The 17,587-nt window shown below is 41.4% G+C and overlaps 1 protein-coding gene across 5 annotated transcripts in view; it reads right to left on the reverse strand.

Moving 5' to 3' along the window:
* DIP2C (disco interacting protein 2 homolog C) overlaps positions 1 to 17,587 on the reverse strand; it is an 851,589-nt gene that overhangs the window by 126,804 nt on the left and 707,198 nt on the right. For all 5 annotated transcript variants that reach the window (XM_029588529.1, XM_029588527.1, XM_029588528.1 and 2 more), the window contains exons 21-22: positions 14,160 to 14,274; positions 13,013 to 13,214 (exon numbers count right to left, since the gene is read on the reverse strand). In XM_029588529.1, the coding sequence (XP_029444389.1) occupies positions 13,013 to 13,214; positions 14,160 to 14,274 (317 nt within the window). The remainder of the gene's footprint in view (positions 1 to 13,012; positions 13,215 to 14,159; positions 14,275 to 17,587) is intronic.

A 17,587-nucleotide genomic window follows, 5' to 3' on the forward strand; every position in this document is an offset into this window, starting at 1 on the left:
GTTTGTCTTTTGCAAGTAATATTTTAATGTCCCCTTTAGATCCAGGGAGTGAATTACTTCATTGGGGTTCTGGAGTTTTGGGCACAAAGTGGGCAAAAAACATTTTCCTAATTAATATGAAAAGGAGAATTAATCTTAGGAGCAAACCTTTCAACAATTCTTACCCCCTACCTTGCCTGGAAAAAAACTGCAGGGAGGGTGAATTTTTCATTCTGCTCACACAGCAGGATGAGCAAGTTATAACCACACCGGGAACAGGCCGGATTCCACCTGGAATTGGTAGGAACTGCTGGATCTCTGGGAAACACTAACAAGCTCCAGGCCTCTTTGTTTACAGCTCCCTCCAGCCAATCCCCTTTATGTAGCCAGGAGGGGAGGGGAGAGGAGGGACGAGTCTGGAGGGAGAAACCGAAAAGGAACTGATCCCACCTACAGCTCAGCCTGCAGCTGTGATTCCAGGACTTGGAACTCAGCCGAGGGTAGAGTGAGCTGTGACTTATACTGGGGTGGGAGCAAAGAGAGTGCTAGAGTCAGGGATAGAGGAAGGGAAAGAATGCTGGGGAGTCAGCCCTGGTGGGAGGAAAAGTGCTGCTGCTGCTGCTGCTTGTGGTGGTAGGAGAGGGGATGGAGTTGATATGCATTATTACTTCCATTCCCCCAGCCTAATCAACAGCAATCTCAGCGTGACCACAACTCAAAAGCTCCCAGGTATGATTATAACCAAAAATAATATCGCAAAGGACAGAAAATAAATACATAAGTTTAAAACTGAAGGCTCTATAATAGCACTGAACATAAAATACAAGGTGATGGTGGTCTCAGATTCTTAGGCCTCTGGATATTCACTGCTCTGAAAAAAATCTCACTACATCCTTGTAAGAAAACAGAGGAACATCAACAATCGAATCTCAGATATTAGAAATAGCAGCCACATAAACCTTAGGGGCCTGTACAATAAAACTTGGGATAAAACGATTTTTAGTGTGCACATAAATAGCACTTAACATGCTGTGCAAAAACCTTTTCCTCTAGAGCATGTACACAGACGTCAAGTGCATGTTAGCCCTAAAAAGTCATGTGCACGCAACCTACCTTTGGAAATCCCCTGTGCTAACCGGTTCAAAGAAAAAGGGTTTGTTGGCATGAGGGATTCCCCTCTTCCAGAATGACAATTTGTCCCCCAAACCTCTCTCCTATCAGTGCCATCACTCCCCCCATATCAGTCTTCACTTCTCCATTACCACCAATAGCCTGATACCATTTTAACCTCCCAGGCTGCTATGATCACCCCCTCCCCCCCCCTGCAATATAAAGTCCAAGCTCCCTCCCACCCCTCCGGAACGAGGGCTTTACCATTCCAGATGGCCCTTCATACTCATGGGCAGGAAGGGGAGAGTCCTCCTGCCTGCTTTTCTGCAGCTGCTGAATGGTGCTGCTAGACACCATGTTACCATGTGATAGGTCAAGCACTGCCCAGTGGTGTGATTCAGTGACTGCTGCAATGCAGGCAGGATGATGATGTCCTCATACCCTTGAAAAGGGGATCCTCCAGAATGGTAACGCTCTCATTCGAGAGGGGTAGGGGGCTGAGGGTCTCAATGTTCCCTGGACGCTGGAGGGTTTCTGATGGCTCCTTAAGGGGGGGGAGGAAGAAATCAGATGCTGCTTACTAGAGATGGGGGTAAATCAGTTGGTGCTCAGAGGAGGGGGCAGATTGTCATGGGGCGGGGAGAGTATAGGGGAGAGGAAATCTCTCATACTAACCATTCTTTTTAATTTGAGCAAACTTAGCACTGGGGATTGCCAGAGGTAGCTAGACAGTCTTAGGACTTAGCATGCAAGGTAAAGATCTAACACTTGCTCCAAGGTAAGTGCGAGTGAGAAAACAACAATTGGAGGAGCACTTAACATATCATTTCCTGTACATACACTAAAGCCTCATTTGCATGTCATGTCCCTTCATTTACATGCACATGTATTCTAATGTATTCTGACCCTAGTTTAGCATGCACGCTAAGCTATTATTGCACAGTATGCTATTTTTGGTGCATGCTAAACGGCCTTAGCCTTCCTGCTATGTTTTATTGCAAGGGTCTCTTTAGTTTAGGCCCTAAACAAAAAAAAATGTGAAACTTGGCTAACCAAGGTTTCTGAGGACCTGAAATGCCTGTTTTTGCACCACAAGGCAATGCACGTCCAAACAACATAACAGGCTTGGTTGATAGAATTCATTTTTGCCCCCAACAGACCTGAAATTACTCTATCAGATTACAGCTCTCCTCTAGAACTAAAGGCCATCAGCTTCAGAAGCTATGGCTTGAGACAAAGACCCAGACCTTATTTTAGATTGTCTGGAATCTCTGATAATCAGAGGTTCTTCAACCTTCAGATAAAACAATTCTAGAAACCAAAGCCAACTTAGCCCGAATTACCTCCACTTTTCAAGGTATTATCTTTGCTAGCACTAGAGATATCATTGCCCATAAAAGAAACACATAGGGGTAGATTTAAAAAATTTGCGCAATCGCGTACTTTTGTTCACACACCAGGCGCGAACAAAAGTACGCTGGACTTTATAAGATACACGCGTAGCCGCGTGTATCTTATAAAATCCGGGGTCGGCGCGCGCAAGGGGGTGAACGTTTGTGCAACCTGCGCACGCCGAGCCCAGCGCGTGCTGCCTGTTCCCTCCGAGGCCGCTCCGATTTCGGAACGGCCTCGGAGGGAACATTCCTTCGCTCTCCCCCCCACCTTCCCCTCCCCTCCCTTCCCCTACCTAACCCAGCCCCCCGGCCCTATCTAAACCCCCCCCCCTTACCTTTGTTGGCAGATTTACGCCTGCTAAAAGCAGATGTAAATCTGCGCGCACCAGCGGGCTGCTGGCGCGCCATCACCTGACCCGGGGGCTGGTCCGGAGGCCTCGACCACGCCCCTGGGCCGGTGCCACGCTCCCGGGCCCGCCCCCGAAACACCGCGTTGTTTCGGGAACGCCCCCTCCCTGCCCCTTTTACGAAGCCCCGGGACTTATGCGCGTCCCGGGGCTCTGTGCGCGCCGGCGGCCTATGCAAAATAGGCGCGCCGGCGCGCGAGGGCCCTGCGTGCGTAAATCCGGCCGGATTTACACTCGCAGGGCATTTAAAATCCGCCCCTCACTGAACTAATTTTTTCCAATCTTGGACGAGTGCATTCATAGCCACCACCAATGTTCCTTCTAATTTTCAAAAGGCTATGTGTGCAAAGATTTTCTTTTGTGCAACCTTTTATACACTGAGTTGAAATTTGTGTGCTATGAACCAGAATATAGCAAACATCTGGATTTCTTGTGCGCACGGTTCACGAGCTATGTGCACGAGCACATGCACACAGCTTAGAGGGAACAGTGGCCACCACTGAAGCAACTGAAGAACCTTGGCAGCTCTGTGCTAGGGTCAGTACATCAGTTCCACGACTAGGATATTCCATTGATCTTAAAACATACGTTTTAAGATCTTCATCTTGAACTCCTGCTCCTCTGGCAACACAGTAGCTTTGCTCAACCAGTCTGTCTGCATATTTGAATGTCCCTCAGTGTTAACTGCTGATCAGATTTTGTTCTATTCAAATCCATACTTTAAATATCTCTTGGATCATACTGAAACTACATATCATCTTCTTTGTTCACACAGCCTGACAACATATTGTCAGATCTGATTTTCACATATTTGTATGAGGGTGATGATTCATCCCCTAAGGCTTGCACCTGTTGTGATCTGCAGTCACAGTGGCGTAACAGATTCTTTGCCTGTCTAGATTTGACATGGTCAACACAAGATCAAATGATCTTCAACATCCGTTTAGACTCAATTAAAACTGTAGGTCTGGTATGAGTGTGGGTCAACTGTATATGAGCCAATACTACAGGGTTCCCATATGAAACCTGGCCCATAGATCCATCTCTATTGTGGACACTGAGCCCCAAATTTTGTAGGCAGAGATCATTCTTAGCATGTTGAAGTGTTGAACATCCGGCAGGATAAAGGAAACTTTGTCTTCTGGACTACTCTCCCAAAATGATAATTGCTCTAAAATGATAGATTCTGAGAACTCCTGCCCAATTGATAATAAATCAGATTTCTTGCAACAAGGAAATCACCTACTTGAGGGCACTGAAGCAGCCCAGATAAATTCTCCTCTTCAGGAATATGCCATTCACATATGGAAAGACTAACCTGGCAATCAGAGTTATCCACACCTACGTAAATATCTTGAGTCTAAATGAAAGAATCCTGTATTGATAATGCTGTTTGTCTAGGGCAAATCTGAGGTACTTTTCATGACATAAGATAATTGGGACATGCAGGCATGCATCCGCAGATCTGAAAAGCAAAGGAAGTTCAAGGTCTGACTGCTTGATATTAGAGAATGAAGTGATTCCATCTTGAACTCCTGAACCTACAAAGAGACCTGTTCAGTTTCTTTGGATCCAGAGTGGGCCTGAAGCCCCTATGACTTCTTTGGATCTAGAGTAGCTGAAATAAACTCTTGCATCACAGAGACACATACTATGGTCCACATTCCCACAAGCTGATTCACAGCCTGTTTGAGCGCTGTAATCTCTCTCCCATTTTCTTGGGACATTTTCAGGCTCACAAAACGTCCCTAGGTAGACTTTGGAATTCTATAAAGTAATCATTTTGAATCATGTTCAGAACACAAACAATTGCAATTGATTTTCCCCAGACTCGAAGAAAATGCAATATTTCAATTTTCTGAAGTAGGTTGTTTTGGGAGTCAGAACTTACCTTTCCTCTCTCTCACAAGAGTCTTCACTTAAATGTGGACTAACTCCAAGAAAGGCAATCTGTAGCTGTAGTTTGCACCCTTGCAGAAATTAAATTTCTGTCTTCATTAGATCTAGAGAGGGGCTCCCAGGATTCACATGTATCCTGTACCAGGAGATTCTTATTTTCTTCAGTGACATCCTTACCAAGCTTCTCAAGCAGAGGACTACATACTTTCAAAAGGAATCCCAAGCCTATGACTCTTGGAAGAAGCATCCTGAGACCAAATTTTCAGATACAAACCTCCACTAATTGCTATACCTCTTTAGAAAAGAGAGATGAAGCTGTAAGGCCACATCTGCCAAGAACTCAATTACCACATCCATAGCTAATAAAATGGAAGTAGGCTAGCTACAGTAATTCCAGGCTTTACTGATGGTACACTGAATGCAAAATGGAGTCCAATAAGAGGCTAGTAGTCTCACAAATACTTTTCTATGGCACTCTATTTCGTGTCCAATAGTGTCCATTTTCTTCTCAGTGGTATCCCTTATAGTTGAAGTGCCCACTAAGAGAATACTGATTTTATAAGCAATAGTGGCATCAACTTGAGGGGTGCTGATTCACAATTCCACCTTATATTTAAGATAGCATGCTCAGCTTGGTCAAAGCTTTGGGTACACAAGGGTTCTTATCCTGCTAAGGTCCAGCCTTTTATAAAGAAACTCTCTCAGCCTGGATGCACTGGTAGCACCTTGTTTCCTTTCCTTTCTGCTCTCTGTATAAACTCCTTAGAGCTTTCAGTTTCCAGACAAGAAAACAGCAATGACTATCCTTTTGAGAGATGCAATGCTCACTGATAAGTCTAGTCCTTTATAAGAATAGCTGTCTTCTATCAATACCAGTCTTCTACCAATAAAACAAAGAAAGAACACTATGCCAAACAGATTCATGGAGTTATATTTAACTCTAAATTACTCTTTGATGTCATTAAACACCTAATCAAGGATCCATTATCCTCTATGGCAAGCAACAACAGCTTCTCTAAGAATGCCTGCAATGACTACACCAATTATTTGCCAGGAAAAATAACCAGACTAAAAAAAACAATTCTCTGCTTGCACACCGTCCAGAGAACATGAAGAAAATCATGACCCAGCTAAATGGACCACCTTCGACAGAATACCTAAATTACAAATCATACAAATTATTTCTAAATTAAAACCTGCAAATCAGGGGGATGCCATTGAGGAGAGAGGAGGTGCAGTGAAGGCTCCTATCACTGCTGGGTTTATTCGGGCAGCTGTGTTCTACCTGACTGCCTTCCTATTGCATCGCTGAAGGGTGGCCGCCTACTTCATCAGGGTGACCGCAGGTCCTTTAAACTGAGCGGCAGAGCGGTGCACGCCTCCACGTTGCTAAATCGCGCGCGCCGAAGTGGCATGCAGCTTTGTCTGGCCCTGTCCGTTTGTCTGGAGAAATTGAGTTTTTGTCATCAAACTCTTGGAGCTTCTAGCATAATGGGTAAGAAACAAAAATCTAAGATTTTAACATCTTCTCCTACCATTCAAGGCATAGCTGGCCCTATGGATGCCCATGTTAGCAGATTGACTGTAATGCCACAAGAAGACTGTGTTGGGGGCATATCAACTGTCTCCTTGAGTCCCCGTAGTGGCCCAATTCCTCCACAACCCCCAGGGTTTTAATCTGAAGAGACTCCCTCCAGTTTTGTTCCATTGAATTCTAAAGGTAATAAGAGTGAGTCTCCAGTTCTGACTCCTCAAATAGCTCCTTCTTTGCCATCTAGGGCTATTAGTGGGGAGTTTTCTTCTGACATTGGAAGTCCTCAAATAATGAGGAGCCTCCTATTGTTATGCTGGGGAATTTGTGGTGGATGATAGCGAAACTGAACTCAAGTTAATTCACATCTCTCTTCCCTTGCGAATACAAATAGGATATCTATTGAAGAGCAAAGCAAAAAAGTTACTGTGCTGGAAACATCTGTACATGCTCTGTCAACTAAAGTACAGGAATTACAAAGTGCGGAAAACATGCATATTAGGGATAGTTTAGCACTGCATGCTGAGTTAGAGAATACTGAAAATTAGATGAGACTAAAAAATCTACGTTTTGTCAATTTTCCATGTACGAGATTGTTGTCTGCCTATGAAATGTTTAAAACATTTCTTAAAGAAATATTGTCATATGACGATGATAGTATTCTCTCTATCTCAAAATGTTTTTATTTTCAAATCAACCTAATAATGTGAATAGAACATAAGGAGAAGAAAATGAAAACAGCCCAGGAATCTCTACTTTTTTAGAAGAATCGGTAGATATTACAAATAAGAGGGCTACATTATTTGTATCTTTTTCTTTAGAAAAAGATGAGGAATTGGTATTTGAAAACTTTTTCAAGAACAAAGATGCATTGTTTTACGGTCAGAAAATTTTTGTTTTTCCTGATTTCTCCAGATCCACACAGGTCCATAGGAGGCATTTCTTGACCTTGAAAAGTAGAATATTAGGTATTGGAGCAACTTTCTTTTTAAAGGTTCCATGTAGATGCTTTATTACTTTTCAGGGGAAAAGTTTATATTTTCTGATCTGTTGCATCTCGAGACATTTATGTTAGATAAAACTAGTGTAAATGTGAGTCCATCAGTAACTATTTAGATTTAGGACCAAAAAGGAATATATCTTCTCTTCTCTCCTAGACTTTTATTTCCTATGATTTATTTGCCTTTCTGTCCCCCAAGATTATTGGTTCTTGTAAACTGTAATTGTATTTGTTTACTTATTTCCTTTAAGGTTTGAATGTATTACAAGTTTGCCTGTAATTTTCTTTATGTTCATAATTGAAAAATTCAATACAGAAAAAATAAAAAAATAAAATAAAACCTGCAAATCACCCTCTCAACCCCATCCCAGCTATCTCCTTAAAACTAATACATAGCACTACTATCAATCACATCCTTAATCAATCAATCTTTCGTGGAAGGTCTAGTCCCAGACATGGCGAAACAAGCAGTGATAAAATCTATCCTAAAACATAAAACCAGCTCTATGACAACTGGGAAATCTATCGACCTATATCCAACTTGCCCTTTCTATCCAAAATTCTTGAAAAATCCGTACTATCTAGATGACCACAATATTTTACATCCAAACCAATTTGTAATCAGAAAAATTCGCTCTTCCAAGACTTTACTCGTATCCTTAACAGACCCCATATTATGGGGATTTAACAATGACAAATCTTATATTCTGGTGATAACTGACCTCTCTGCTGCCTTCAACACTGTGGACCATACCCTTCTATGACATCAGCTGAGAAAAATTGGAATTGACGGAGATCAAAAGACAATCCAAGTTAAACTGGGCAATCATATTTCCGACACCTTCCCAATCGACGCTGATGTCCCCCATGAATCAGCACTATCTGCAACTCTCTTCAACATCTGCATGCTTCCACTATGTAAATTACTATCTGATCTAGGAATTGCCTTCTATCTATATGCCGATGACATTCAGTTCTTCCATACACCACTTCCGTTGAAAATACAGAAAGGACGCTGGCATCATACATGAAGGCTATTCAACAATCTCAAACAAACTATCTCTAAACACAAAAAAAACTGAAACCATTCTGTTAAGAAGAAATCCTCCAATAAATTCTCCACAGACACATGATCTGGGTAACTTCAATATTACACCCTCAGACTAAGTATGGGACCTAGGGGTACAGACTGACGAGAACCTAACTATGGAAAAACACAAATAAATTAAATCAAATCAGGCTAGACTAAACTTCGATTACTACAAAGACTGAAACCATTGCTAACTCATGTAGACTTACGTACAGTACTACAAACCCTCATTTTTTCAAATAGACTACTGCAACTCTCTTCTACTCGGTGCACCTAAAGGTCTTATAAAAAAAACTACAACTACTACAAATGCTGCGGCGAAATTCCTAACAGGATCCAGGAAATTCGATCACATTTCACAATCACTGATAGCTCTGCACTTGCTACCGATAGAAGCCTGAATCCATTACAAAGTCTTAACATAAATACATTCCTCCCTCCATTCTGACAACACCGGCCTCGTAGGGGTGGCACTACTACCATACAAGCCACAGAGATCACTAAGATTTCATAATAAAGGATTACTAGCTGTGCAATCATTACAGAATACACATCTAACAAAAATAAGAGACCGTATGTTCTCCACTGCAGGCCCTACACTTTGAACTCTCTACTTGACCATTGTATCAAAGAAATTCAAACGTGAACTCAAAACATGGTTATTTCAAAATGCCTACAATCTTACCCTCTCTGAAATCTTCATTGGCTCCTAGACTGACACTCATGATGAACCTTTCTATAGACCTCATTACCACTCTCTTTCCAACCCAGCACATATAAATGTATCTGAAACACCTCTCTCAACCCCCCCTTTATTTCCCTCAGCACCTTTTGAAAAAAGCACTACCTAATCCTTGCTACTTCAACCCTGTATATCTCCCCTTCCCTGACCGCCTTAGTCAATGTACATATCTTTTGCTAAAATGCATGATTATAAGAACTCGTCATGTGAATGTAATTGGCTACCTATTTTTTGATGTCATGATGTAAACCATTGTGATCTTCACTGGGAACAACAGTATATAAAATGGCTAAATAAAGAAGTAAATAAATAAATAAATAAATAAAACTGCATCCAGATTCTTGAACGATTTCCAGAAAATGAGCAATGCATCAGACTTCAATGCTTCTGATGTCAGAAGTATGCAAAAGACACATTAAGATCTCTTTTCAGATGGTTTTATGTTTTGTCAGAGCAGACAACAGTGAAGCCATCAGGATCTTTCTGATGCAGTAGATCAAGTACTTGCACTACCTCTTGGTTTGGAGGAGACAGTACAGGGACTCAAAAAGATCTTAAAAGCTCAAATCCTGCCTCTACTTCTTTGAAGCACAGATGCTCTTGAGTTTTCTCTATCCAAGACACCTTTCACACCGCAGGGAAAATCAGCTAAAACACAAAACTACAGACCTCTGGGCCTAAGTTACAGTTTTGTAGCTTGCTAAACTTAACCAAGATGGTGACTGCAGGGGTTGGCCTGCCAAGAAGATGACAGCAGAGAGCCATTCGTAGGATACGTTCCCTTCATTGTTAGGCTCACCAGTGATCTGCCTGGGCTTCTGACAGCAATGCTGACAATTTTCTCAGAATATAAGAACATGCCATACTGGGTCAGATCAAGGGTCCATCAAGCCCAGCATCCTGTTTCCAACAGTGGCCAATCCAGGCCATAAAAACCTGACAAGTACCCAAAAACTAAGTCAATCCCATGCTACTGTTGCTAGTAATAGCAGTGGCTATTTTCTAAGTCAACTTAATTAATAACAGGTAATGGACTTCTCTCCTCCAAGAACTTATCCAATCCTTATTTAAACCCAACTACACTAACTGCACTAACCACATCCCCTGGCAGCAAATTCCAGAGTTTAATTGTGCATTGAGTGAAAAAGAACTTTCTCCGATTAGTTTTAAATGTGCTACATGCTAACTTCATGGAGTGCCCCCTAGTCCTTCTATTATCCGAAAGAGTAAATAACTGATTCACATTTACCCGTTCTAGACCTCTCATGATTTTAAACACCTTTATCTTATCTCCCTCAGCCGTCTCTTCTCCAAGCTGAACAGTCCTAACCACTTTAGTCTTTCCTCATAGGGGAGCTGTTCCATTCCCCTTATCATTTTGGTCGCCCTTCTCTGTACCTTCTCCATTGCAACTATATCTTTTTTGAGATATGGCGACCAGAATTTTACACAGTATTCAAGGTGCGGTCTCACCATGGAGCGATATAGAGGCATTATGACATTTTCCGTTTTATTCACCATTCCCTTTCTAATAATTCCCAACATTCTGTTTGCTTTTTTGACTGCCACAGCACACTGAACTGATTTTTCCCCTATATTCATCACCATGCACTTATCCACATTAAATTTCATCTGCCATTTCGATGCCCAATTTTCCAGTCTCACAAGGTCTTCCTGCAATTTATCACAATCCTCTTATGATTTAACTATGCTGAATAATTTTGAATCATAACTCAGGCTGCCACAGCAACCTTTTTTTCTCTTCTGGAACCCAAAAACAGCTCTCCATGTAAGCCACTCCTGTTCTAGACCTCCCCCACCAACACTAGCAGAAAAACAAGGTAGAAGGGTCTCTGGAGAAGGAGGCGGAGGTGAGACAGAAAATGCTATGTCGCAATTTCCAGTCTGAACCTTCTCTTCTTATGACTATCCCTCTGGAAACTTTCATACATTCCAGGAATCAGAAGTGTACCTGAAACAGCCCATCTGATCGGCAGATTGCTTATTATTATTGCTCTCCGATCTTTTCATTGGTAACTCAAGGCGAATTACATTCAGGTAAGGCAGATATTACTCTGCCCCCAAAGAACTTACAATCTAAGGCGGTCATTTACAAAGCTGTGCTATTTTCCCTGGAGAAGGAAAAATACTGTGGGATTTACTAAGCTACAGTATCAAGTACCCCAGCTTAGTAAACCCCATGGTACTTTCCCCAGCAGTAAAATACTGCCAAGAAAAATATCACTGGTTAGGAGCCCCCACAAATTCTGTGTGATGGCAGTCCCGCCGTGCGGGGCCACCATCTTGCTAAGGGGCCTGACTGGACCAAAGTGCCCCGCCCCCCACTGAAAATGTGCAAAAACCCTGGGGTTTTGTGAGACCACCCATTCCACCCGCCCCCTAGAGCTATACCCTGTGCATAAAAATAACCCCCCCCCCCCCCCCAAAAAAAAACCCATAGTTGCGGTGCAATCCCCTATCTCTTGTTCTCAACTCTTGACTCCCTCTGGTCAAATCCTTAACTCCCTGGTGGACTAGTGGGGCCTAGTGCCCCTTATGCATCAGGCCCTGCGATGTCCAATTTAAAATGGTGCCGACCAAGTTATACTCATGCCATCATGTGATAAGGGCATAAGTACAAAAGGGGCGGCAATTGAGAGGGGAGAGGCTTGCACCGCTATTAGATATTCGTTATATATTTTTTTTACATTTGTGCATTGGGGATGTCTGTATAGGGAGGGGAGGTGACATCTGGCTGATCAGCCCTTTAAGACAAGGACCTGGGCCACACGTCCCGGATGCTCCTGGGGAAAGTTAGCTACAACTACTGAGCTGTAGCATTTTTGAAAATAGCATGGCTTGTGCTTTTTCAGGCGAGCCATATTTTAATAGCATTAAATTGTCTTGCAATGAGCTGCTTTGCATGGCTCCTTAACCTACTTCTGATACTGGGGGTGAAATAGTGCACGGTATTTAAAATACAGCGTATTTTCGCTGTGTTAACGTGTTTACCACGTGGTAAACGCCTAATGCCGCCAAGTAAATAACCCATACGTTTGTACCTAAGACAATGGAGGATGAGGTGACTTGCCCAAGGTCACAAGGAGTGCCAGTGGGATTTAAACTCCGGTTTCCCTGGTTCTCAGCCCGCTGTTCTAACCATTAGGCTCACTCTTCCACTGCTAAAGTATTCAATAGTTAAGTGCATCCTGAGTTTTGAAGAGATTATATAAATTCTACTTACTCATACTCTCACTATAACTTTTCTAACTTACAATGGAGGTGATTCCCTTTCCCCAAAGGTTGTTCTGTACACACAAGAGCTCTCTCTTTTGACTTGCTCCACTGTCTGGGATATTCACTTGCTTAGCATTTTTCATATCTGTTTGCACATTATAACTACATATGCAGACACGGTATAGTTTAAGGACACTGTCACTAACTTTAACTCTTCCTACACATTATGCAAGCAAGTTTAACACCGTCCGCATGGCTGTAAAGTTTGCAGGGGCTTTATATCCATACAGTCTTTTCCTTTGAAAATTGCCCCAGGGAAAAGTATCCACAAGGATTTGCATCTGCTTTTTCTGTGGAAACTTTTATTTTTTTTCATCGACCAAAATTACTACATGCAATCTTCTTCCCTGATCTAACCCCGCCCCGGGAATGCCCCCAGTACAATGTGAGTACAAGTGCTTGCTTAGTGGAACTCTGTGCATAATTCTACCCACACACAGGGTGGGCAATTCTCAGACAGGTGATTTACGTGGACACAGTGCTTTTTACCCACTGAAAACCCTTTGAAATTTGTCCTCTAAATACATAAATGCTCCATCAAGGCACAAGGAAGCTTTGCTTACCTGGCTGTTTTTGTCTTGGTTTAGGCAGGTTTGTAACACAAGTATGTGGGCACATCAGCACATTGCAGGGGTGAAGCGAACCCTCCAGAAATAGCTGTTTGGTTTCCGACAAGTGTATTCCACCTAAGGGAGTTTTAGGGAGCGTGTTTGCTGGTACGAGGGCTAAACAGTAGACGCCAACTTGGTGAATGCTGTCTATTGCCTGAAAAAAATGTAAACAGGTTAATTAATGACCACATTGTACCTGCACTTCTGGCAGAGGCATTCTTGCTTCTGATCCATTTAATGAAACAAAAACTGCCTCAGAAAGGCAAGTCCAGTAAATATGAAGGGTTCTTTTATAAAGTGTCAGCTCTCCCCCAGAAAGCAGCTAATAAAGCTTTGCCTATTTATTAGTGTGTCGCTATGTTGATTTGTTAAACATTATTTGTTTTTACTGGGTATGTTCCGCTGCAAACCGCCTAGCTTTTTTTTTCCTTTCTAGATTGTATATAAGAACTTTCGAATAAGTAAGTAAATAAATAAATAAATAAATGAAGCGAGAAAATGGGTCTGTTCATTTGAAAATGCATTAAAGTTCTCGATACGTGCTGCCAAAAACACGGACAGCAGCAGTGTAGGTAAAAGGAAGGCAAATATAGAACATGTTCAGGTTTTTACTGATGAGCTGGGTATTTTGCATTTAGTATATTCAGAAATGTTTTGCTGGAATGATATTTATATGCCCTGGTCTAATCATAAAGTCCATGGGCCTAACCTATCCGGAAGAAATCATGCTGGCTGACATCTTCCCATTCTTGTTGGAATTGATTCGCACTCTGTGCAGTTTTGCATGTCTACTTTTGCAAACTGAGGCCAGAATGCATGCATGCATAAAAGTTACTGACCTGAAAATCAGTGATCTACACAGAGGCAGTCAGCCGGATCTGAGATCTCTCTCCCCAAAAGGCCTACGCCCCTCCCCACCCCAATTCCAAAATAACCTTCGGCAATTCGAAGGACTCTTTTCCTTTTGGACCCCGTGCATAAATGCTAGTCCTTCATGTACTCGTGATTATAGTAATTAAAAAGAATGTAAAATAAGAGTGCCTGATTTCAGAGGTGGAACACAGTGAGCTGGGGACTGCTGCTTAAGGCATGTGCATACCTGGAGAACTCTGCTCATCCACTGAAAGCTATCCTCTTCTGTTGAATCAGGTCTCTGCTCTGCAACGAGGACTATCCTTTCATCGTGAAGCACGCTGACCGAAAACACTGCTATCCTGTAGAACGCAAAGAACAGCAGGTAAGAGGCACAAGGCAGAGAGGGCAAGCATCACACCTTCCTGAGAGAGAGTTTCCAGCAATAATCTCCAACACACACCACGGCAGAAATTCTTTTTTGCTTTTGTGACAGACTAATACATAAAGGTCCTGGCACTACTACAAAAAGGGAGACGGAATATTGTGAAGACAAAAATAAAACAAATAAATACACATACAACAACAAAAAATCAATACTATACCACAGTTACCTAAATATAATTAATATTTAATAATATAATAGTATCTCAAAAAAGATATAGTTGCGATGGAGAAGGTACAGAGAAGGGTGACCACAATGATAAAGGGAATGGAACAGCTCCCCTATGAGGAAAGTCTAAAGAGGTTAGGACTGTTCAGCTTGGCAAAAAGCCGGCTAAGGGGGGATATGATAGAGGTGTTTAAAATCATGAGAAGTCTAGATCGGGTAAATGTGAATCAGTTATTTACTCTTTCAGATAATAGAAGGACTAGGGGGCAATCTATGAAGTTAGCATGTAGCACATTTAAAACTAATTGGAGAAAGCTCTTTTTCACTCAACGCACAATTAAACTCTGGAATTTGTTGCCAGGGGATGTGGTTAGTGCAGTTAGTGTAGCTGGGTTTAAAAAAGGATTGGATAAGTTCTTGGAGGAGAAGTCCATTACCTGCTATTAATGAAGTAGACTTAGAAAATAGCCATTGCTATTACTAGCATCAGTAGCATGGAATAGTGTTTGGGTACTTCCCAGGTTCTTATGGCCTGGATTGACCACTGTTGGAAAGAGGATGCTGGGCTTGATGAACCCTTGGTCTGACCCAGTATGGCATGTTCTTATGTTCTTATAATTTAGTTCACTAGGGAGTGGATATGATCTAGTGGTTTACAAACCAAGCTGTGGTTGGTTTGTAAGGCCAAAAGGCCAAGACAGGACCATCCTCAGCTCCTAACTCAGGTCCTACACTTAGATCTTTTCCAAAAGGCTACAGCCTATTATTATTATTACTATTTAAATGATTTATATTCCGCCTTTTCAAACAAGACTGCCCTCGGGATCCTTTGCTTCCAAGCCTATTACCATGTCAAATCATTCCTTTTTCACTGTTTAGGGGTAAATTTTCAAAGATTTTTTTGGAGGAAGTACATGTAAAGTTGGCATATATATATATATATATGTGTGTGTGTGTGTGTGGTAAACAAATTTTCAGAAGGACATGAGTCTGCACATACTGTTACTGCTGTGTGGAAAAATATGTGAATAACACACATTTACATATTTTCTAAATAGAGTATAGTAACATAGCAAATGATGGCAGATAAAGACCAAAATGGTCCATATAGCCTGCTCAGCATGTTTTTTTTTTTGTTAGGGTAGCAACTACACCTCCATGCAGGTTATCTCCTTTACTTCTTTTAAAGGAGCGAGAGTATTACATGTCCCTTAGTAAGACATATAATACTCTCGCTCCTTTAAATGAAGAAAGGGAGAGATGCTGCTTGAGGAGAGCTCTGTGGTACAACTACGAATTGGTGGTAGAAAGAAGAAAGGCTAGACAGAATGAAGGCTCAAAGGACGCCTAATGTGTGTCCCTAAAACTCTATAGACAGGCATGAATGACGAGAAGGAAGGATTGTACAGGAAATAAGATTGAAAGTTCTTTATCATGCCCTAGAGAATTATTTTATGAGGTGCGTACTTTGGTGGGAAAACCTATCATACAGTTAAATTGTATCCTAATTGATGAGAAAATAGCTAAACATTTTCAGGAGAAAGTATCCAAACTATATGGCCAGTTAGATGGATCTGAAAAAGTTGTAACAAATTACATTTTAAGTGCTTCAGAAGTCCAGATAAAATAGTTAACATAAGAACATATGATTTGTCATACTGACTCAGACCAAGAGTCCATCAAGCCCAGCATTGTGTTTCCAACAGTGGACAATCCATCACAAGTACTTGGTGAGTACCCAAACATTAAATAAATCTCAAACTACTATAGCTTATTAATTAACAGCAGTTTATGGATTTTTCCTCTAGGGACTTAACCAAACCATTTTTAAACCCAGTTACACTAACCTCTGTAACCACATTCTCTGGCAACGAATTCCAGAGTTTAACTATGCGCTGAGTGAAAAAGAATTTTCTTCGATTTGTTTTAAATGAGCTACTTGCTAACTTCATGGAGTGCCCCTGGTCCTTCTATTATCTGAGAGAGTAAATAACCGATTTACATTAACTTGTTCAAGACCTTTCATGATTTTGTAGACTTCTATCTTATCCCCCCCCCTCAGTCGTCTCTTCTCCAAACTGAACAGGCCTAACTTCTTTAGCCTTTCCTCATAGGGCAGCCATTTCATGCCCAATACCATTTTGGTCACCCTTCTCTGTACTTTCTCCAGTGCAACTATATCTTTTTTGAGATGCGGCAACCAGAACTGCACACAGTATTCAAGATGCGATCTCACCACAGAGTGATACAGAGGCATTATGATATCCATCGTTTTATTTGCCATTGCCTTCCAAAATAATTCCTAATATTCTGTTTGCTTTTTTGACTGCTGCAGCACACTGAGCTGACGATTTCAAAGTATTATCCACTATGATGCCTAGATCTTTTTCCTGGGTGGTAGTTCCTAATATGGAACTACAGCAAGGGTTATTTTTCCCTATATGCATCACCTTGCACTTTTCCACATTAAATTTCATCTGCCATTAGGAAGCCCAATCTTCCAGGTTTGCAAGATCCTCCTGCAATTTATCACAATCTGCTTGGGATTTAACTACTCTGCATAATTTTAAGTAATCTGCAAATTTTTTTATTTTTTATTTATGCAACTTCAATGTTACAGACTTCAAATACATGAGTCATTAATCAATTTATAGGGTATACATAACACATAATGATAATACTTAAAGGAAAAAAGAGAAAAAAAAGGAATTCCATCCTTATAATTCAAAATACCCAATTTTTTTTTAGAAAGAATGTGGGAGATCTATTTCAGTGAGCATTCTATCACTTACAATACATTATATACTTTAACGAAGTAAAAGGAGAGGTGTTGGGTAGTTAAACTTTAATTGCTAGCTACTGCGGGATTACTAATATCTACTCAGCTCTTTGCATCCGACGGGATTCAAAAAACTTTTCCAGTTGCTCAGGTTCAAAAAAAGTATAACTAACTCCATTAATCCTCATATTACATTTGCATGGAAATCTAATCACAATTTGCGCCCCAAACGTTCTAGCTTGGTTCGCAAGAGTTAGAAATCTTTTCTGTCTCTGTTGAGTGG

The sequence above is a fragment of the Rhinatrema bivittatum genome, chromosome 2, assembly GCF_901001135.1.
Source record: "Rhinatrema bivittatum chromosome 2, aRhiBiv1.1, whole genome shotgun sequence".
NCBI classification, from domain to species: Eukaryota; Metazoa; Chordata; class Amphibia; order Gymnophiona; family Rhinatrematidae; genus Rhinatrema; species Rhinatrema bivittatum.